At 46.0% G+C, this 22745-nt stretch overlaps 1 protein-coding gene across 5 annotated transcripts in view; it reads left to right on the forward strand.

Moving 5' to 3' along the window:
* The first annotated feature begins 4508 nt into the window (after positions 1 to 4508).
* LOC135376933 (uncharacterized) overlaps positions 4509 to 22745 on the forward strand; it is a 30976-nt gene continuing 12739 nt past the window's right edge. Inside the window, exons 1-4 of one of the 5 annotated variants that reach the window (XM_064609356.1) lie at positions 4625 to 4713; positions 4827 to 4891; positions 11799 to 11911; positions 13843 to 14029. In XM_064609356.1, coding sequence (XP_064465426.1) covers positions 4844 to 4891; positions 11799 to 11911; positions 13843 to 14029 — 348 coding nt within the window. In that variant the 5' untranslated portion in view covers positions 4625 to 4713; positions 4827 to 4843. Of the gene's footprint in view, positions 4714 to 4826; positions 4892 to 4945; positions 5072 to 5113; positions 5249 to 9370; positions 10916 to 11798; positions 11912 to 13842; positions 14030 to 22745 lie in introns of those variants that run through there. The other 4 variants (XM_064609352.1, XM_064609353.1, XM_064609355.1 and 1 more) reach the window with 4 other exon arrangements.

Here is a 22745-nt window from a genome sequence, read left to right on the forward strand (position 1 = left end):
AATATACCAAAAATAGTATTTCATTCGTCAAAACGAGGAGAAATTGTAATGAAGTTGCTACGTAATATTCGCCGTAACGCAGTGGCGCTCCGGTTGAAGTACCCAACGCCCCGCCCACTTCTTCGTCTGCTAGTTTTAATGGTTGCCCTCTCCACCCTCTCTCTTGCCCACGCGTTCAGTTCTTGTTTCACGCCGCCAAATCTAGCTGGTTTTGTCAAACAACAGGCAACGAACTCAGCGACATGCTACAAATATCTACTGGGAGTAGATGCAGAAATATTGAGCCGCGACAAAGCTTTTTTGACGCTCGTGTGGCGGCAGTGACGTCGATTTTGTCGCTTCTCGCGTGTATCTGCCGCGTGTCGCTTGTTATGGGATTCGGGCTTTAGTCAGGAACAGCGACATAATGGGCGACAGTTCTGGTTGAAAACCACTCTGCCGTTTAAAAAGCCTGAAACGAGGGAGTGCCGCGAAATATTCGATGCCGAGTACCGAAACCAAAACCGTGCGCTTCGTGAGCGCATGACCTTCACCGACGGAGGCTCATCTGGGCCGTAAAGCATTTTTGATCTGGTCAGCATATCAGCGCCTGTTTCCAATCATCTTGATGCTTGTACTTCAAGCACTTCCATTCGCTGATTAGTCATATCTTGAACCGTGTATAGACACCAGCGACATTCCCCCAGAGGCGGAAGATGCGAAAAGTATCCTGTCACGTGAACACGAGCGCTCAACGTGTCGTCGTCACGTACACTGCTAACCGTGGGGAATATCTTGCTACACAGCCACAAGATATTCCGTAGCAGACGACAGAAAAACGCGCTGACGGTGTCGTCTGCTACGTGTCGTCTGCTAAATCCGCAACATGGCCACTCCCGATCACTGATCTCTATAGTAATAGGCTGGATAGCGGATTGAGGGTGCAACCGTACGGTCGCCGGCCGCCATCTTGGGAAGCTCAAAACATTGCCGTCCGCCACTCAGCTGCATTATGTGCATGCGCCTTTGCGTAGCACTTTTGTGGTGTCGTGCCCGCCTGCTGTGGTTATGGGTGTGCTGACCGTACTGGCAAGGCACCGGGGACGACATTTCACAAGTAAGTGACATGGTTTTACAAATAAATGTGATTTATTAGTCCACGAGCGAAGTGACAAAACGTTGCTGTTGATGCATGTGCGCGGCACTTTGTGAATCGTATCTCAAGATCTAAGCGTTAAACTTTAAGCCGTACGTTATCTGCATAGAGTCATTGTGATAGTCTAGCCTTCCTGCAGTTCACGGGTATGGTCTCGGCACTCAGCAAGCGTTGAAGTGCGCTTGTCAGCTGTGATATCTACGGCTCAGTTTGTTGGTCACGGTATCGACGATTGCTTGCTTGGATTAGCCTTGTCATCCCTTCCGTAATTGATGGCATAAATTGTTCAATGCAGGTTCCCTCACGGCCGCCCAGAACATTTAAACAAAGTGTGCGGTAAATGTCAGGCGAAAGGACTGGACGCCGTCGACGACATCACTGGTCTGCAGCAAAAACATTTTAAAAACAAATGCTTCGACAGAACGGGCCAAACCGTTCGACTGAGGCCTGACGCTGTGCCCAACAAGTTCGACTTCCCAGAACACCTCCAGACAGTAATAATGCATGCGACATATGTAGAGGCCAGATTTATATCCACTAAAAGCTAGTTGAACACACATGCATGAAAAACTCATTTATCTTGCTCAAAATATGCACCTCTAGGAATTCACTGGCATGCATTTAAAATACGCAACAAACTCACTGGGGCAAAAGTATCTTACCTTATGTAGTGTACAAAAAGCATGCAGAGTTGAAAGCATAGATCGAGAAGTTGCCCGTCAAAAGGAACTCGTTACAAAGTTACCGTGTGAAAAATGCAACTAAGTTATTCAGCCCGAAACGTAGCTTGAAACGTTACAGAGTTACTTAAAAAAAAGAACGAGTTGCTCCCAAGTTACTTCGGACACAAAATAACACTACACAGGTGCAGCTGAGTTCGACCCTGAGTTGCCTGCGTTGAGTTTTCGTTTATGTCCAACAATTCGAACGTGTTACATCTTATTCCCTGTCTGCACACGATGGTTCAGCTTCATTTCAATAGCAGCAGTTCTTACTTCCTGAACAGAATACTGTCATTGACTGGACATCATGTTTTATGACATAAAATGCTGTGGAAGAACCGTAAAGAAAGCAAGGAAATAAGTGGACGTGAGTGAAAACCGAATTGGTAACTTGGAACGTAGCTTAAGTTACTTTGGCAAAGTTACCTGAAAAAGGAGTTCCTCTGAAAATTACCACGGCGCAAAAGTAGCGAGTTAAGTTATATAGTTACCAAGAAAAGGAACTTAGTTACAGTAACGAGTTACCTCGAACTCTGCTTGAAAGTGTGTATTTGCATGAAAATCTAGCCTCTAGAATCATGTTCCCTAGTTAAGAGTTCCAAGCGATGGTTGATGATTGGAATCAGTACTGCACGAAGAGCACCTTAAAGCTGCAGCTAGTCCAATATGTGAAAACACTCCTGAATTATGCATACATATGCAGTTAAAAGCCACTCCATATTGGATAGGACAATATTAAGACGGGCAAAAGCATATAAAAAGTATTGCATGAACATGTTGACTAACGTACAAACTCGTATTAGTGGGACATACAAACACACCAGCCACATGTCTCTTTGGTGCATTCCAGCATGTTTACTTTACTTAGAGACAATAAATAATTTTTCAACCTCGAATGTCTACTCTTTATTCTCGCTGCTTAAGCTTCACATGTTTGAATGCAGCCCAAATGAAAACAATGTGATCCGTCTGATCAAAGAAGTTTCCCAGTGCTACAGCAGCATCGGACTGTACCACCTTGCCAAAGAATATACAGAGAAGGTGACAGCCAGGCCTCAGCTGCGAAAGAAATTGTCAAGGTTGATCATATTCAACAACCAGTAATGCACTCTGCCCACTTACCTGGTTGACTGCTTCAAACTTGCTGCTGCAACTGGACTTGTGATACTTTGATGTTGGAGCTTTCACCACAAGACCTTGCTACTTAGCCTTTTTATGACTTATTCACTCTACCTCTAGTCATTTTGAACTGTCTTTACCGCCATTTATTTCCCCAGTGCACATATTTCTAGTCGGTATGTTTTTACCGTCATATAGCCTTTATATCACATATCATTCTAGTCCTTTGTAAGTGCTTTAGTGCCGTTCGGCATTTCGTGTCATAACCAGTCATATCTAAACTTCCTGTGCAAAGCATAATGTTTATACCCAAGCATATTAAGGTAGTTACATAAACAAACGTGCCAAACATTCCCTGGCATTCCGCACCCCAGAGCATTGAAAGGAAATGGGAGAAACACGGGAAGCAACACGCTGACGGACGACAAAGGAAACGTAACACAACAAATACAACACCACACAAAACCAGCAAATCACATAATCGTAGTTCAAAGTACAAGATTGGAACGACACGCGCTCACACGAGTACAAAATAGACAGGAAATAACATGTATGTGACGGGATTTCACACAAAAAACGTAAGAAACTCAATCACGAGGGATTTCTGCAGCGATCCGTGGCAAAATTTTAGCGAAACAGCAAGGGAAGCGCTCACAAACAGCAAAACTTGTCACAGCTTACATGCATTCCTATGGGCTGTAATGGCTCTTTTGAGCACCGCAATATGGCGGCCGGTGGTCGTACCCTTTCCCGCGATACCCTCACCCATCCGCTATCCAGCCTTTATACATAGAGATCAGTGCTCCCGATATTCGGCACCGTGTGAATGCTCAACATAACACGGGACGGAACTTTGTCTCTCCAAGCAGCGTTTTCGCTTTTTCTTCCACTAGAATATTCCGTGAGGATGTCACGCGTGTGAACACACGGGAAGTTACATATTCCATACGCCTCTTTGAGAGGATACCCGCCTGGACGCAACTGCAAAAGCGACATCTCTACTGCTCTCGCAGCTGTTTTATAAAAGAAATATAACGAATGAAAACGAACGCCCTATGTATGACGTCATGACGTCATTCACGCCACTCATTCTTACTCGCGGGCGTCCTTTTGTTTGAGATCGTCGCGACTAATTCTCCTGCCTTGCGGTTATACCCCAAATGTAAAATTGGTTTGAGTAGAAATATATGGTTTGCAACGCAGCTCTATACAGGGATGGGTAGAAAATTCAACCTTTCTTTTTTTTTTCCTTAGAGCGTATGTCTCTAACTGTTTCCTGTGTCTCGCGAATTTTCTATTCCTAAACCCGTACATGTCCGCCACAATCACATACATGCCCATGATTGAAAGGCTCCTGTTCAGAGGGATATGGCAGCATCTGTATAAAGTACGATGACAGCCCATCGATTGTCTAGCGATCCATTCAATGCGTAATAACTCTGGATAATCCTGGAGGGCTACTGAGGGTAAATATATTGCAGTCACGTGCGTTTCTTTGTACTCGTGCTAGGGATATCTGGTGTAACATCTGGACGGTGTATTCCGTTGGGCGCAAAAGCGGGGCTCGGTCGTACAAGAAAAGACGCGTGTTTAAGCTTGCGTTGCAGATTTTTTCTCGTCTTTTCGTCAGGAGCCACAATGTCCTACCCCGTGGTTGACGACAGCAAGTTCTCGTTTAAACAGAAGCAAATGGTCACAAAGGCTCGCTCTGGATCCGGCATACACATAACAGACACCGTAAGTATCGAAACAGTTTTTCCGTGGTCGAATTAGCGGATCCGCTAATTAATCGGCTCCGAGGTAACAGATGACCATAGGCGTATGAGAAATCGCCCTGTTGTTGACCACAGCCTCTTCACCCTTGCAAATGGTCGCGAAGTCTCGCTCTGGATCCGGCATACGCATAACCGACACCGTATAAGTATCGAAACAGTTTTTCCGTGGTCGAATTAGCGGATCCGCTAATTAATCGGCTCCGAGGTAACAGATGACCATAGGCGTATGAGAAATCGCCCTGTTGTTGACCACAGCCTCTTCACCCTTGCAAATGGTCGCGAAGGCTCGCTCTGGATCCGGCATACACATAACAGACACCGTAAGTATCGAACAGTTTTTCCGTGGTCGAATTAGCGGATCCGCTAATTAATCGGCTCCGAGGTAACAGATGACCATAGGCGTATGAGAAATCGCCCTGTTGTTGACCACAGCCTCTTCACCCTTGCAAATGGTCGCGAAGGCTCGCTCTGGATCCGGCATACACATAACAGACACCGTAAGTATCGAACAGTTTTTCCGTGGTCGAATTAGCGGATCCGCTAATTAATCCGAGGTAATCGATCCGCTCCGATGTAATAGATGGCTATAGGCGTACGAGAAATCGCCGAGGTTGACCAAGGACGCGCAGTAGCCGACCGCGTGTAATCCACTCCTTGCCAGGGCTCGGAACCGGAATATTTTTTCGGTCCGGTTCGAGTTCGGGTGCAGGCATATTGTACCGAAATTATCAGCTTGAACCAGTTCAGTTATATCGGTTCGGTTCGGGTTCGGTTCACTGAGAACCCTCCTCCCTCCCACCCGGACATACACAGACAAAAAGAAAAAAAAAAGAAAAGAGAATCGGTCACCCGTCGGGATATTTACGGGGATTGGAATCGTTACTTTTTTTTCGGTCCCGGTTTATAACCGGTTCGTGGGCAGTAATTTTGCTTATATGGAAGCGAGCTTACGCTCACCGTACACTCTAAGAAGAAAAGAAGGAGTAAAACGGGGAGTAATTGCAGCTTCTACTCCCCTAGTCTGCAATTACTCCCCATTTTAGTCCCTTAACCCGACATTTAGTCCCGACATTTACTCCCCAGGACTGCAAATTGTCATTAAACTTCGCGAATGGTCTCCCGAATGCAACAGTCTACGTAAATATGTGCCCTTGGTCAATTTGAACGACATTGAGGCTGTATAACTCAGACAACGTAGCAATTTTCCAGCCACACAAAGTAAGAAACAGTTAGAGCATCTTTCTTCGCAAATTATGCCCTATGTATGGCGCAAGATTTTCTATCACTCGATATATCACGGTGGATGGTTCGCTTCAAAGTATTTTCATGCATGCACACACGAATTATGTACCTGGGACTCTTACAACAGCGCGTGAAACGCAGTCTCCACTCTGTGACATTCATTTACTCCCGTGCATTTACTCCCGAAAGGGACTATTTTTTTGTGGCAACGCATTGAGTCCGCCAAAAGCAGTAAAAGTACTCCTTTTATTCGTAGTGTGTACACGGTTGTAAGAGAAAGGTGTGAGATAACCGTTTCAGATGAGTCAAAAAAAGGTCGGTCAGTAGTACAATTATTTCACCTCTGAACCGATTCCCGAATCTGTAACCGTATGATTTTTTTTTGCGGTTTAGTTCCGGTTCCATTCAGGACAAGCAAACATATTTCCGGTTCGGTTCGGGCTCGTCAGAAAATAACGTTTTTTTTTTCGGTTTTCGGTTCAGGTTCCGTTCCGGTTCCGATCCCTGCTCCTTGCACCTGTCTGCCTATAGGCGTCTGTCATAGCCACAGTCGCTTCGCGGCATTAATATTAATGATTGATATGATGATAACGTTTGATATGTGTAATTAAGCCTGATGTGAACTATTTTTCTCTGTTCTCGTCTGGTAGTGTTACCCTGGATGATTAGTAGTATGACTCGGTCAAGAAGCGGGGAAGGAATACAACGCAGACGGAATACGCGAATCCAAACGTGCCGTGGCTAATTAGTAATTATGCACTGCCGATTATTCGTACCGTTATGACGTTATATTTGACGTCAGTTATTTCCCATTGTAGTAGTCCACGCAACGGATAGATGGCGCTGACAGTCTCTATCGTGGCGTCATTCTGAAGACGCGGAGACCTATAGACGAGTTTCGCCACCTGCCGGTATACCTTGGCGCTCATACGCACCGCCACGTCGCGGGGGAAAGTGGCAACAGAAGAGTGCGCAACAAGCGAAAACGCACTGCAGTGATTAGTAAGCGTCAGCGGCTACGCAGCCAGGAAAATATCTTCGGAGTAGTCCTAGGCAGGGTTGGCAACCGGAAACGGAAACGAGAAGCGGTAATTACCGAGATTCAGCGAGGAACGAAAACAGAAACGGAAACAAAATATACCTCTAACTGTTTGTAAACAAATGACGTCACAGTGTTCGACAGCGCCACCAATTTGACAGAGTTGAACTATACGCTCGAAGCTACCATCGAAACCAGCTCGAAGCTAGGGGACGTGAACAAGGTCGCGCCCGAAGGCCACGTTCTTGAGGGGATTACGATGGTCTCTGAAAGGGATGCGACCTTTGGTCCTAGTTTTCTTTGAATAAGAGGCAGCGAACAAATGCCCATGAAGAAGACCGAGAGACACGGACACAGAAGACGACACACGTAGGTTCTCAGTTCTCGATGCCCATTCGTGGAACCCAGCCCTCCCCTTCTGCATTGTTTCGGTTTCAGTTTGTCTACCAACTTCATGATGACGTTTTTTTTTTTTTTTTCGGGTAGAGATGTATCTGAGATATTTGTGTTTGGGGAGCTGATGGCTTCGCCCGAATAGAGGCAAAGTGGATAGAGTGAACAGATAAATCTTAACACGTCATCCGACATTTTATGTATCAGCCTGCACAGGGTGTTTCACTTAAAATTCTATAAGAACCTACTCGTGTGAAAATCATGCGCAACACGTGATTTATATTCGGCGACCATTTTTTGCCATTGTATCTTACGGGCACTTTGACAAATTCTCAGTCGTGAGTAATTGCATTTTCATAATTCCGAACTCCGTAATGTGCCAAGTCAAAGTTTTTGAATGCGTATTGCTGTCGCCCCAGCCACTCACGGCTACACCATCGACACCCAGCGCGGACAGCTTCATCGAGCATCCAGACTATACTACCACGTGATCTCGAAACCTGTTGAGCAAAAACGTCTGCCAACGGGCCTATACGCTGTCACCACTGCGCTTATTCGCTAATCCACTGGTTTCTACAGCAGAGGCTCTGTCCACTGGACCTCTCCAGCTCTGACCAGCTCCCGTGGCTCAGTGGTTAGCGTGCTGGCCATGTCACGTCGAGACTGGGAGGTACCCGGGTTCGAATCCCGGTGCCGGCTGTGCTGTCTGGGGTTTTTCCTGGGTTTTCCTCAGACGCTTTCAGACATATGTCGGCACAGTTCCCTTAGAAGTCGGCCCAGGACGCACATTCCCCCAGGGCGTGAGTCATGACGTTGCCCACATACGTGAGGCCGACAACGGCAAGCCCTATCACCACCACCACCATCTGTCCACTGGCGTGCTATTCACCAACGTGCTATTCCAAGTCCACCTTTGCATAGAACTCTCATAATAACTAGAGACCAAGCCAGCGAAGCGGGGCATCTCAACATGGGAGCCGCCATGATTGATACGGTAGGCCTAGCGTCTTACCAACAGTGTCTCCCTAAGAGTTCCCTGCGCCGTTCTTTCGTGTCGCAGGACAAGGTTTAAACCGTACAATGCTCATTCCCTACCGAATCAAAGCGCACAGGTGACGGCAGACAAAACAAACACTCTTCGCAGAGGGCATGGCAGGTCGCCCAAGGTCGCCATTTTCCCATGTATTTGTTCCTATCCCGATGCGTGCAATGCCGAAGGCCGCCCTTAGGGTCGATTCACACGATGCAACTTTTTGCTGCAACTCGGTTTCCGCTATAGTTGCACGCAACCGAAGTTGCACCAAAAAGGTCCCTTTCATACGGCGAGCAACTCGGAATGCCGTAGTTGTCACCGAGCTCGCCAGATGGCGCGAAAAACATCGTTGTCATCATTTTCGTCCAATCGCACTGCGACTTCTGCTCGTTACGAGTTCAATCCGTTGCGAGTTTGATAATTTTGCATAATTTCCACTGGTTAGTGATAAATTCATCGTCTCGCGTACTGCCGCTGCAATAACTGACACATGGAAGTCTTCCTGATTGGTCGCGCTTGCAAGGCGGAGCCGTGTGATTGACAGGTTGCAGCTAGAGTTGCAGGAGAAATCGCTCGTGAAGCGATCGGCTCTGCAACTCCTGCAACTCGAGTTGCGCAACCAGAGCTTCGCGTTCACACGGTGCAACTTGGTGGCGCAACCTGGTTGCGCGCAACTAAAGTTGCATCGTGTGAATCGACCCTTAGATACGCCATTGTTACCAGACGTTGGCTTGCGTTTGATTGTAGCGCGCTAAAGATCCAGTTGAAGCACAGTCCAAGCCAGGCCAAGTCACCGAAGGAGAAATGGACGACTGCGCCTGCGGCGCCAGTGGCGGCGCCTGGTACGACGGGTACGCTATGTGATGCACGCAGCCGTGCACTAGATCCTTCCGATCGCTCAACACGTTTAAAAACGGGACCAAAACGTGAAACACGACACAGAAAGTTGTTATACGCGTTTTATTTGGACATACAGAGGCTAGATTCATTCGCAGAAACAACAAAAACATTTTGCCGCTAAACTTAGCGCGCTGAAGTGATCCGGAACGGCAACAGTGGGGTATCTAGTGGCGGCCTTCTTCGTTGCACGCTTTTCCGAGGTGGGTTTGGGGGACCTGCGGCATGGCACACGGAGCCCAGCGGAAGCGGAAGCGACTTGCATTGGATTGGATGCCATTGCGGCGAACGCACTTGGTCCTCAAATCCGGCAGAATCCAAAATATCGATCACGGCGCTTCCCTGACTTGGACATTGGGAGAGGGTGTTGCCCTCGTAGAACTCCTTTGTTTTCTCTCTCTCTCATCACTCTCTCTCTCTTGGCTTTTCTTCTAGCCTCTCCTTACGATTTCTATGCCGTAAAAGAAGGGTACAGACGCGAGCGCGGATTTCAAAACTGCGTTCATTCAAGGCTTCGTTTTCGAGCAAATGCTAGATAAGTAGGGTGATCGCTTTCCACGAACTGAGACTGGGGTGGTGACACGGGTTCGAATCCTGTCACCGGCTGTGTGCTGTCCGAGATCTTCTCCCGTTTTTTTTTTTCCCGAAGGCTTTGCAGACGAGTGTCTGCACAGTTCCCCCCCCTGAAGTCGGCCCACGACGCATAGTAACCCCCCACTCCTTCCTGCTGTCCTCTCTCCATCTGTCCACGTCTGTACGCCGCTCATAGCGACAGTTGCTTCGCGGCGCTAACACGGAACTAAAGAAAATGAAAAGAAATGCGAGATAGTCTGGGCAGCTGCGGCAGAAAAGTGACTACCACCACCGTGGCGGCCAATCACGTTCGTGTGACGTCATGCGAAAACACCCTATTGGTCTATTGGTGTCATTATATAGTGACACCGATAGACCAATAGTGTGTTTTACTCGGAGCTATATATATGGCTCCGAGTATTCGTCAGTTAAAGGGGGAAAGATGAAAGTCGCTGAAAAGGTTATCCTGCTGTAGGACTCGAACCCACATCTTCTGGATTACCGGTACTCTGGATTACGGCCTCAGAACAGCAGTTCTCTCAAGGTAAAGGGAGACTCCTGACGGATTCGGAAAAAAAAGAAAAAGGTTGGTCAGCATCATACCGAACACGAACCGCTCCCTTGCTACCGAATACAACATCGCATGCATTTTGCGCGAGCAATTAATTCGTAAATGATGATAATAACCAAACCGAAACCAACATGCAAAGAGCGCACAGCGGTTCGGCCGGAGGAAGAGACACTGTGACGTCACCCGGCATTGTTCGTCTGCTACGAGGCTCGTATTCTTCCATGCAGGATGTCGTCGGCAGCGCAGAGCGGCAGCGGTGCTTTCGGCGCCCTCTCGCTTCGTAATAATTCGTTCGAATAAAATCTGCCCACTTTGGGAACGCGATATTTCGTATGTATGCTCCTAACACCGCAAGGGTGGGTTACTGCTGCGGGACAAGCGTTGCGGTGATTTTGTTGCGGAGTCACACTTTAAAGGTACTGTAAAGCAGTAGACAAGCATGATATGCCGGTGATGTGACTAGAGACTTTGTTGCTTCTAAATACCACATGCGGAACCATACGACGGACAACGCGCTATACATATTTTTAATTTGCCATCAAAGATGCGGCGTAGTAGAGCGGTGCGACGCCTGGTGTGAAACAACCCCAACACAACACTGAAAATTGGTATTACACGCCGTTGCGTCGGAACTTCGTCATTTTAGTAACCATATTATTAGTTTTCTTGCTTACCTATGCATTCTGAAACCCCCGTTAATGGTGTTTTTTTGCGAAGTAACCCAGCGCTGGCCGCTGTTCGATGGAGGCTCTCCCTACTTCTCTGCTGCGCCCCCCCTCCCCTTCGCACGAACAAACTCTCTCCGTGAACCTCCGTAAACAAATAAGTCCCGTCGCTGTCTGGCTTCTTGAACGTCTGACACATTTTTTTTTTTTTTTCAACGGCACAGCATTTCATTTCAGTTCACTTATCGGTTTATCCTCAGATGTGGATCGTTGTTTGGATTGCAGGAGCGGATTTGATGGTGGATTGTGATGGATTGTTATGTCGGGCTCAGTGTTATACGCATGCAATGTGGTTGCCGCCGTACGCGTCGGGAGCACGGATTAATTTCGAATACCTAGTACAGTGTTGCCCGTAATCTTTAATTGTAATTTTCTAATTAATTGCACCGTCGATTAGAATGAAACTTGCGCAGTGTTTGTCCTGGTGGCTTATGACTGTAAAAATAGCCACACTAAATGACATTTGATCGGTGCTGTTTTACAGTACCTTTAACGTAAACGCAGCCCACGGCGATCCCTTCTTGACGCGATGAAGCGAACGTCGCGTTTAAGGTCAACGCTTATTTCTTCACAGTGTGGAACTCCGCTGTCTAACTCGTCACAGACGTTCTCCCGACTCTTCCCGAAGCCACTTGCCGACGGTGTGACGATAACTATTGTCATCTTTTATGAAGTTATAAAACCCATGTAAGTACATTCAAACTTTCTTTAATAGTATGGAGTAACACTGGCTTGCATAACAAGTTGACAAAAGAAAAAAAAAAAATCGTTAACGTTTCGACACCTATTCGGGCGTCATCATCAGCACAGGAAAATGAAACGGGGGCTTAAAATGGGAATCCTTTTAAACCCTTGTAACAGACTGGTAAGGGCCCCTTGTGACTGTTACAGGCATTTATCTCGCTATGAATGTGCCAAGATTCAAGGAATTTTCTCACCCCCCCATCTGTGTTCAAAGGTCAATGTTGTCGCGTTGTCAAAATTGAAAGTATGTCCTGTTCTTAACACGTGATCGACAAGTTCGGTGCGTTGATTCTTTGCTGGTGGTTTTGTCAATTGTACATTCAAACACATTCAGTACATTCAAATTTGTACATTCAAACACCGTTCCCTAGGTTTTCCGTTTTGGGGGGTTCTTTTACGAGAGCAATGATCGTCGCTAAGAGATGTCTGCATTCTCACAATAGATGTACACTTGTGCAAATTATTCAACATCACGCCCTGGTGGTTCGCACTTTATTTTGAAATTGGAGAAACTGGACTCTGTGCTTGATGAGAACAAAGCATTAAAAGCTGAAAATGAGAGTCTCCGAAAGTTATGTACAGAAAACAAAGCGCAACTAAAAAAGTGTGACATTCGAATCACAGAATTGGAGCAGTACTCTAGGAATTGCAATGACAAAAAAAGGGCGTCCCTAGAGAATCTAGAGAAGAAGATGTTAACTCTCGGGGTATACATTGACTTTCGTAAGGCCTTCGACTGTATAAACCATGATGTCCTGGCTGAACACTGGTACGGAATCCGTGCCGTCGCGCCAGTCTTATTTGTCTTCTAGAGAACAGGCTGTAATTTTGAATAACTTTCGATCCGATTTTGGTAACATAAGATCTGGCGTTCCCCAGGGCAGCATTTTGGGTCCTCTGCTTTTTAATATACAGGGTGTCCACGCTAAGTGTGAACAGATTTTTTAAAAATATATCTATCACTTTTTCCGAGATGAAATCAATTGCAATAGAGCATATGCTGAAGGGCACTCCCTAGGGGGGCATTAACAGACTCCTAAGGCAATGTCTTAATTAACTTTCAATGATTAACTTTTTAATTATAAAAGCTACGAAGGTGCTCCAATGAGAACATCTGATCTCTTCGGTCACCAGATACCAAGGCCGTTTTCAGAACAAAAATCCGTTCGATAGATCGTCCGCCAAAAATTCGTGAAGGAACGCCATTTTTTTTCTTTATTTTGTTCATTGCGCATCTTCGAAGAAGCGGCTTTCCTTTACCCCCAGTGTGAAAGAGCACAGTGCCGCCTCATAGAACACGGGTCTCCGAAGATGCGCAATAAACAAAACAAAGAAAAAGATGGTGTTCCTTCACGATTTTTTCTTTTTTCTTTGGACGATCTACCGAACGGATTTTTGTTCTGAAAACGACTACTATATCGGGTCACCGAAAGGAACAGATGCTCCCATTGCGACAAATTCCTAAATTTTATAATTAAAGAGTTAATTAACGATTTTTAGGTAATTAGTCATTTGACGATTGAGCAATATACGGCCAAGAACGTCCGCCGGCCCAGAGATGATAGAAGTGAAAACAGCGTGTCTATAGCCCTTAGAGTTTTTCTTTTAATGAAAAATCTGTATCGCCTAAAAAAAAATAAAAAAAGAGAGACACCCTGTATGATTTTCAGGTTGTTTCCGGAAGGCCCCACCTCTACCTTCCCACTGTATACTGTGTATGCTACAGCCAATAATAAAATTGAAATTGAGTTGAATTGAAGTTACTTAATCCCTTACTTCATTTTGACAGGAAGTCGCAAAGCACGCATCGCCCCATCCACTCTAACGGCCAACCTCTTTATTTATTTGTTTTTTTTTTTCTTTTTCTTTTTCAGAATGCGATTCAGAGTGGAAGATCCAAGTAACGGCATGAGATATTTCGAGATCTACATGAACGACGGGTTAAAATATTACGTCTACTTCGGCAAAGATGACAGTTCTAAACGCGATGTCTCGACGACGTACACTCTTGGCACCGGAGTCCACGTGTTCCAAATGACATCATCCGGCGACAAAGTAACGGTGAGTTCGGTTCTCTCTGCGACTTTTTCCCGAAGTCTGCGCGAATTCCATAACTGTCCTGATCTCTACCCAGCTCATCATAACGCGACAATGTCATAACTCGTGCTGACTCAAGATCGACCCCCCCCCCCACCCTCCCCGCAACGAATAAAGAATCTGCGCTCGAATCGTGGCTTGCATTGGGGCGCGCAGTCCAGGGATCGGAACCGGAAGTTAACCCGAACCGAAAAAAAAAAAAAAAAAAAAAACGTTATTTTCTGACGAACCCGGACCGAACCGAACCGAACTCGAACAATTTCTTTGCTTGTCCTGAACCGAAAAAAATTCATACGGTTACCGGTTCGGGAATCGGTTCAGATGTGAAATCATCGCACTACTGACCGACCTTTTTTTTTACTCACCTGAAACGGTTATCTCGTTTACTATCTATTTATCTATAATATATCTATTACTGCCCAATGAACCGGTTAATCTGGGACCGAAAGTATAAGTAGCGGTTCGAATCCCTGGAAATGTCCCGACCGCTGAAATGTCGATTTTTTCTATTTTTTTTCTTGTCTGTGTGTGTGCGGGGGGGGTTCTCCTTGAACCGAACCCGAACCGGACCGAAAAAAATACCGGTTCCAATCCCTGGCGCTCACTGCTTTGCCGAGTGACTGCCTAGTGCGCGGGAAACGTGTGGGCTGACCTTCCACCATTTTCTTTTTCTCAACGAGTGACGTTGATCGGAACTTGTAGGCGGTACGATTTTGCATGCCACAGGCAGGCGGGACACACACCCGCCTATTTGTTGTAATTACCCTCAAGCGGCTGCTTTTGGCACAACTGCCATCTTGTCCTGGTCGTACGTCATAGAAAACGTCATTTTAGAGGTCATGTGACTTTGTTTACAATATCGTTTTGCCGCTCACCGACAAATTTCCGTGCGCCATAATGCCAAGAGACGAACGTATTTTGCCAGCGTAAGCTATGCGGTCGTCATCACATCTTCTGAAGTCGCAAACAGTAGGAGGCATTATACTTGCAAAACTGCGGGTTTTACCGGATTTTTTTTTCTTTATTTTGTTCATTGCGCATCTTTGGAGACCCGTCTTTCCTTCACCCGCAACGTGAGAGGGGGAAAGAGCACACTGACGCCTCTTGCGTTCTGGAAAAACATTAACAGAAAATGCAGCCCAAGACAAGGGCAGTTCCGATAGCGTAGCCGGATACATGTGTTTTTGTTTTGTTTCCGCGAGTTAAAGCTCATCTTCCACGCATGAGGCGGCACTGTGCTCCTTCACCTTCTCACATTGGGGGCGAAGGAAAGACGGGTCTCCGAAGATGCGCAATGAACAAAATAAAGAAAAAAATGATGTTCCTTCGCGGTTTTTCTTTACGGTCTACCGCTCGGATTTTTGTTCTGAAAACGGCTACGATATCAAGTCATCGGAAGGAACAGATGTTCGCATTGGAACGAATTTGTAGATTTTATAATTATAAAGTTAATTAACGATTTCTAGGTAATTAGTGATCTGACGGTTGAGCAACATATGGCCAAGAACGTCCGCCGGCCCAGAGATGATAGAAGTGAAAACGGCATGTCTATAGCCCTTATAGTTATTTTATGAAAAATCCTGAGGATGCAACGGATCTTCTCGGCATCAGTCATATCCGGGTTACAACGTTTGCAAAGGGACAGGACGTCTTCAATATAAGACATGTAGGACTCTTCGTTCTGCTGGATCCGGGAGGAAAGCTTCTCCTCAGCGTCTAGCTTTCTAAATGCCGGTCTGCCGAAAAGATCGCGGAAGCGGCCTGCAAATTGTCCGCAGTCTCTGAATTCTCCCTCGTGGTTGAGGAACCACGTCTTCGCTACACCGCAAAGGTAAAAAGCAACGTTAATAAGTTTGCTCCCATCGTCCCATCTGTTGTGGCGGCAGACGCGACCGAATTCACTTAGCCAATCGTCGACGTCTTGGCCGTCGAGGCCGCTGAAGGAAGGAGGGTCACGTTGCCTTACGACAGGAGCGGCAGATGCCGATGTTGTGGCCTGCGTGGCCGGAACAGTACCGTTACCAGCTGCGATGGCTGGAGCGCTGGTGGCCATGGACAGTACTCGTCGGCTTCGAAGTTCCAGGTTAGGTTCCAGGAAGAAGTTCTGGGGTGCGTCTTTAAGCTGTAGTAGGGCTGCCTTGAGGAAGGGATCGATGAACGCACCTCCACCAAGTTGTGGGGATTCGAAATGCGAGCGTTTATTGCGCTGACGATGGTGACGGGGATTCGGCTCGCGAGATCTGTCACTCTCCCTGACGGGAGGACATCACGTTCCACGTGACCTTCCGACGCCACTCGCTCAAACGTCGCCCACCTACGCATTGCTGATGAAGGCCCAATAAGGCCGAAACAGCTGTCCAATGCTGGTGTGGCGACGTTTGGGACTTATAAATATATATATTTTTCCTTTATCCTTCCTTTCCTTATCCTTTTCCTTATATATATATATATATATATATATATAAGTACAGAAAAGGTAAAGAAGGGATTCAGAAGCCTTGAGGGAGAGTTTTAAAAAATTTATTACAACTAATTACGGGAGAGAACTAAGGTTTATTTACATGTTACAGGGGTCGACGTTTCGCCTTCCACAGGACTAAAGGGGATTGTAGTGGGTAATCGCTTATAGAAGCGCGGGAAGGGTTACGAGAGAGGAGGAATCCGCACGTGGAACGGGTGCTGGTCTTGGGGGTTTTCCCAGGAGCTTTGTCCTTGGTCGTCACTGGGGAGTGGGGATCTGTAAAGGTAAAAGGAAGAGGCGGCAGAAAGAACGGAAGTGGGTCGATGTGCTCAAACCTGATCATGAGCTGAGGCTGCGGACTGTGGACAATATGCCCGGGTCTTCGTTTATTCTGCATTGGAATTTATGGATTAAATAAGACTCACGTTGTTTTCTGCTACGGTTGGATGTGAAACTTGACTGTAAAATGAATACAGTTATGTCACTGAAGGAATGGCCGGGTTCGCGAAGGTCGCGGGAGACCAGGACATTTGGTTTCTTTGTCACATCTGATTTATGATTGTTGAATCGAATTCTGAATTCTCTCCCTCAAGGCTTCTGAATCCCTTCTTTACCTTTTCTGTACTTATATACTTACGTGTCCATCCGTACCCCCTGGGAACCGGAAAAAATGTTCCCGGAAAAAATGTCCCCGGAAGAAATGTCCCCAGAAAAAATGTTCCAGGAAGAAATGTCCCCTGGAAAAAATGTCCCCGGAAAAAATGTCCCCTTTGAAAGCTTGGGCTACTTTCACTTATGACTTCGCGTAGAGGATACACTGCAATCAATTGTCACGTTTGTTGATACAACGTGCACACTTGGCTGGGATATTATTATTTTGTTTCTTTCTTCTTGTACTAAAAAGTATATCCTGCGTGACGTCACACTGACTCGTGTGCAATCAGAACGCCGGGATTTTGCGACTGTAGATTTTAGGCCCGATGACGCAGCTCTCCTTTCAGGTTTGAGGGAATTAAAAGCGGAACGTACATTTTTCTGTACCAGCTCGCGTGGAGTAGTGGTTAGGGTGATCACCTTCATGCAGAGACTGGGACGCGGCGCGGGTTCGAATCCCCGTGCCGGCTGTGCTGTCTCAGGTTTTTCCTGGGTTTTCCATCGGACGTTCCTGACGAATGTCGGCAAACCTAGCCCTGAAGTCGGCCCAGGACGCATACTAACCCCCTGTCACCCTGCTGTCCACGCCTGTACACCGCGTACAGCAACAGTTGCATCGCGGCGCTAGCACGGAAAAACATTTTCTCCGCTAATTCGCACAAATGTGAAGTGTCACAGAAAGGCGTACGCCGCACAGTTTCAACAAATCAGGAGAGAAGATGTCATTCGGAATGGCTAGGAGCATGTCAAGTTCTTTTTTAAAAGTGCGCGGAAGTTGTCCCAATGAGAACATCTGTTCCTTTCGGTCACCTGATATCGTAGCCGTTTCCAGAACAAAAATCCGTTCGATAGATCGCCCGCAAAAAATTCGTGAAGGAACGCAATTTTTTTCCTTTATTTTGTTCATTGCGCCTTTTAGAAGACGCGTATTTCCTTCATCCCCAACGGGAGAGGGGGAAGGAGCACAGTGCCGCCTCATGCGTCGAAGATGAGCTTTAACTTGCGGAAACAAAACAAAAACAAATGTATCGGGTGACTCAATCGGAACTGGCCTTATCTTGGGTTGCGTTTTCTGTTTCCTTTTAATCTTTTTCCAGGACGCGGGAGGCATAGTGTGCTCTTTCTCCCTCTCACATGAAAGTTAATGAAGACATTGCCTTTGGACTTTGCTAATGCCCTGCTAGGGAGCGCCCTTTAGCATATGCTATATTGCAATTGATTTCATCTTGGAAAAAGTGTTATATATATTTTTAAAAAATCTGTTCACACTTAGCGTGGACACCCTGTATATATACATATATAAACGTCGCCATGCCAGTACTGGATAGCTGTTTCGGCCTTCTTATATAGAAGTCTTCTATATAGAAGTTGCAAAAAAACAAAAACAAAAAAAAAACGCGGAAAGAGATTTTAGGGAAGTTACAAACACTAGTTTATTACATGGGGAGACGTTAAAAAGTAAAATGGACAAGGGGTCGACGTCCCTAAAATCTGTTTCCGCGTCCTTTTTTGCGACTTCTGTAATACTTCCTGGCCGTTTGATAATCCTTTTACCTCAACCTATATATATATATATATTTTTTTTCGAGCAGAAATCAATTGCAATATCGCATATGCTGAAGGGCACGCCTTAGGAGGGCATTAGCAAACTCCTATGACAATTTGTTAATTAACTTTTTAATTATAAAAGCTAGGAAGTTGTCCTTATGAGGGCATCTCTTCCTTTCGCTCACCAGATATCGTAGCCGTTTTCTGAACAAAAATCCGTGCGATAGTTCGCCCGCAAAAAACTCGCGACGGAACATCTTTTTTCGTTATTTTGTTCATTGCGCATCTTAGAATACGCTTCTTTCCTTCACGACCATCTCTATAATACACGACCATAACACTCGCACCTAGCCCCAGCGCCACTGATGTAGTTTCGCCAAGCGGCCGCCGCGCGTTTGTGGCGCTGAATACCGTAGACTCGGCAGACGACGCATGCTATGCGGATACCGTTGCTGCCGTCATTCGCGTTTGGTTTTTGCTATTTTTCACGCGGTGGACAGTGTTTGTCCCCAGTGCATGGTTTGTGCTTGTACATGGTGCAGACGTGATGGCGTACTGCACCGTCCCGCTTTGCAAGCCGAAGAAAGCAGTGTCGAACACAAGTATTTCATTCCACGAGTTCCGCTAAAATGTTGTCTTACGGGAGAAGTGGCTCGAAATATATCGCGGCGTCGTGACACAAGTAACTTCATTGCGAATTGCGATTGTTTCATTTCATATAGGGTGCACTTTATGAATGGCAGTGTGTACAATAAATAGTTTTATCTAATATAAATAAGTACCTTTTACGCATCTCTCTCTGAACAAACGAATAATGAACCGTGGCTTCCGACCAAGGGTGGACATAAATGCATTTTTTGAGTATTTAAATATAAATACAAAATACTTTGTTGAAAGGGGTGTTTATATACTCTTCATAAATACTTTTCGATAGGAGTATTTAAATATAAAATATACAGTATACTAGTACCATAAATACTGTGATGAAGATGTCATCTGGAATTACAGAAATAGCGATGATCATAACAACAAATCAGCAAGGAAAAATTGCATTTATTTGTTAGATTATCACGGAAATTTTAATATTAGAAGTTTTTGACTGCATCACTTAGGATTCTTGTGTTCGGCCGTACAATCAGATTCGCAAAGGAGAACAACATCTTCACTGGTGCCGATGAGCAAAGGCTTGCATTAGATTTGATGAAGATGCTTCGTGCAACAAAGTAATCAGCCGCGACCATTGTCTGCAACAACAGCGAAAAACTCTCCATCTAAAATCGTTTTTCGCCTGCATGCTAGCTCGAACTCTTCGTGTTCTCGACATTTCAAAGCCGAAGACTTTAGCTTGGGCGCAAAGCGCAAAATTCTCAGACGTGGCACCGTGGCTACGGTACCTACGTTTAGTGATCACGAAGTTTACACAGCCTCGCATCTCCCAGGAGTGCAAAACGAACACAAAAAAGGCACCAAAAGGTAGCGTCGCAGAAAAGCCACCACCAAGAAAAATTCTCAGAGTGGCTTCAATCCGAACAGCATAATAAAGGTTAGCAGAGCATTGTAAATTTGTAATGGCAAACCGCAAAAGAAGAAAAAAAAAGTGTAAAAGTAAAATGAAAAGGGACCAATAAGTAGTAAAACAAAACAAGCAACTGCTGATTTAAAACTGAAGTGCTTGCTTATAGGGTGAAACGCCTCGGCCAGGTGGCGTGCAAGTTCACTGCGTACAGCGCCACTCGCGGTGGCGGAGTAATTACCGTCTCGCGCCAGCCAGGCCATAGGCGCAGCTGTTTCCAGCGAAAGCAAGTGAACGGCTACTTCTGCGTTGTGCCGCCGTGCTTTCCTAGCTATGGCAATGTTGCGTCTATTTTGTGGATTGTGGATGGTATATATGTTCTCAACCTGTCCGAGGGTGTTTTGTTTGTGTACAGTCCGAAGGAGACACAGACTGTGGTAGTCACTCGGGATGGCTCGTTTTTTTCAGAATTAATCCCAAAGCTAGAGTATTTTTACTTTACATATCTCCTCGATGAGCTCAGTGAGACCGAATAAACTTGTGGCTTATATTATCTGAATATCAACATTTGCTTTATTCTGTAGCAATGTTCTAACAACTGAATAAATGATGCTCAAATGGAAGCCAAAGGTGCGTTACTGACTTCAGTGGTTAAAAGGACAGTCTCGTGCCAACACTGTTGTTTCAAAGCCCCACTGAAATTACGTTCCATAGGGTTTAGAGACATATTCACTGCACTGGGATGCATTTTTTGGACTGGAGTGCACGAGTTGATGATAGGACGCTCAGGACCTGTCCTCGCTACAAAAGCTATGCCGCTCCGGGGTTTTCACTGTCAGAACGAAAGACAGGAAGTCGGCCGTGTGGATGAAGTTTGAAGACAGCTTTTTTTGTTGGCCTTTTTCTTTTCTTTTTGTGGTCGTAATACCCTCTACTACAAAAAAATATTTTCTCCTATATACGAAAAAACACCCTCGAGATTTTTTAGTATGTTGTAGAGCAAGGCTCGTTCTATAAAACTGCGTTGGTTTCAGGCGTATTTTCCGACCTCTTCATTGCGTGTTTTATGCTCGATTGTAGCGAATTTTGGAAAAATCGCATACTTTCTTTTTTTTCCTGCAATGACTGTGAATGTTACGTGTCTGCGATTTTTCCTGTTGAAGTATTCCTTGGGGCCTTGTCAGGAAAAAAATATTCATTAAAATTTAATGGTTTGATTGTCCACAAAAAAAATCGCGAAGTAGGAGGAAAATTGCGAAACTTCCGGCCTTTGTATCCCTGCACCGATTACAGCACGACAACCGGGATTTGGATGCTGTGTAGAGCATAGTTTCCTCTATCCGCAAAAGAAAACCACACAGTTCTAGGTGCTTTCTATGAGCCGCACCTGCCGTACACGCCAGGCACGGTTTTCGCCAGCGCTGCGAACTTTACTCGTGTCTAGCACCCGCCACATTGAGATTTGGGAAGAAATGTTTCGTGGTGTGTCGTTTTGCACTATTAGCGACTGCTAAAAAAAATTTTCGTAAAAATTCGGGATCGTTTTGTGGGGGCCGAGCAGGTCAGCTGGATCATTTCGCGTGGAATCGCTCAGCAGCACACTCCGACATAAACGGGACGGTAGTTTCGCCTTCCGTCGACAGGGGAGAAATTGGCGCTGCGTCGTTCCGCTAAACTCCAGGCGCGCGCCCCTATACAACAAATTCTGTTGGACGTCGTAACAGGTGTCAGTCATCTCTTTGCCAGGAACAGTTTCTTCTTACGGTCGTATTCACCCATTCTCTGTAACTGCCCTGTATGTTAACACGGAACGCCTCTCACGTGAAACGTAAAGTCTGAACGCGCTTGTGTCTGACAATCATAAACGCATGATAACTGGCCCAACACACAAGGTGCCGCTGCCAAGTTTATGTGTACGATGTACGTCACATAGTGCGTGACTTTCAGTTTTACATGCCACCTGCGCTTCAGAGCACAGCCTATTTCTGAGTATTTAGTTTCAGAGCTCTTAGCTCTACATGAACAGAGAACCTGCGACAATACACAAACATGTACGCACGAAGAATTAATCACAAGGACCACTCATATTGCACACAGCTGAGCTACAAGAGGCGCTCTTCTGGGTCCCGCAAGTGGCGCCCCTAGCGGGCGCTCCGCGCGTAAATACGGCACTTCCGCTCCTCGAGGCGCGGACGGAAGTCCCATAGGCGAACGGGCGAGTGTTATGGCCGTGTACTATGGAGATGGTCGTGCTTTCCTTCACCCCCGATGTGAGAGGGAGAAAGAGCACACTATCGCCTCTTGCATCGTGGAAAGAGATGAAAATAAAACAGAAAATGCAATCCAAGATAAGGCCAGTTCCGAGAGAGTCAACCGATACATTTGTTTTATTTCCACAAGTTAAAGCTCACCTTCCACGCATGAGGCGGCACTGTGCCCCTTCACACTCTCAAACTGTAGTTGAAGGAAAGACGCGTCTCCCAAAATGCACAATGAACAAAATA

Source organism: Ornithodoros turicata, unplaced genomic scaffold (assembly GCF_037126465.1).
Source record: "Ornithodoros turicata isolate Travis unplaced genomic scaffold, ASM3712646v1 ctg00001390.1, whole genome shotgun sequence".
NCBI classification, from domain to species: Eukaryota; Metazoa; Arthropoda; class Arachnida; order Ixodida; family Argasidae; genus Ornithodoros; species Ornithodoros turicata.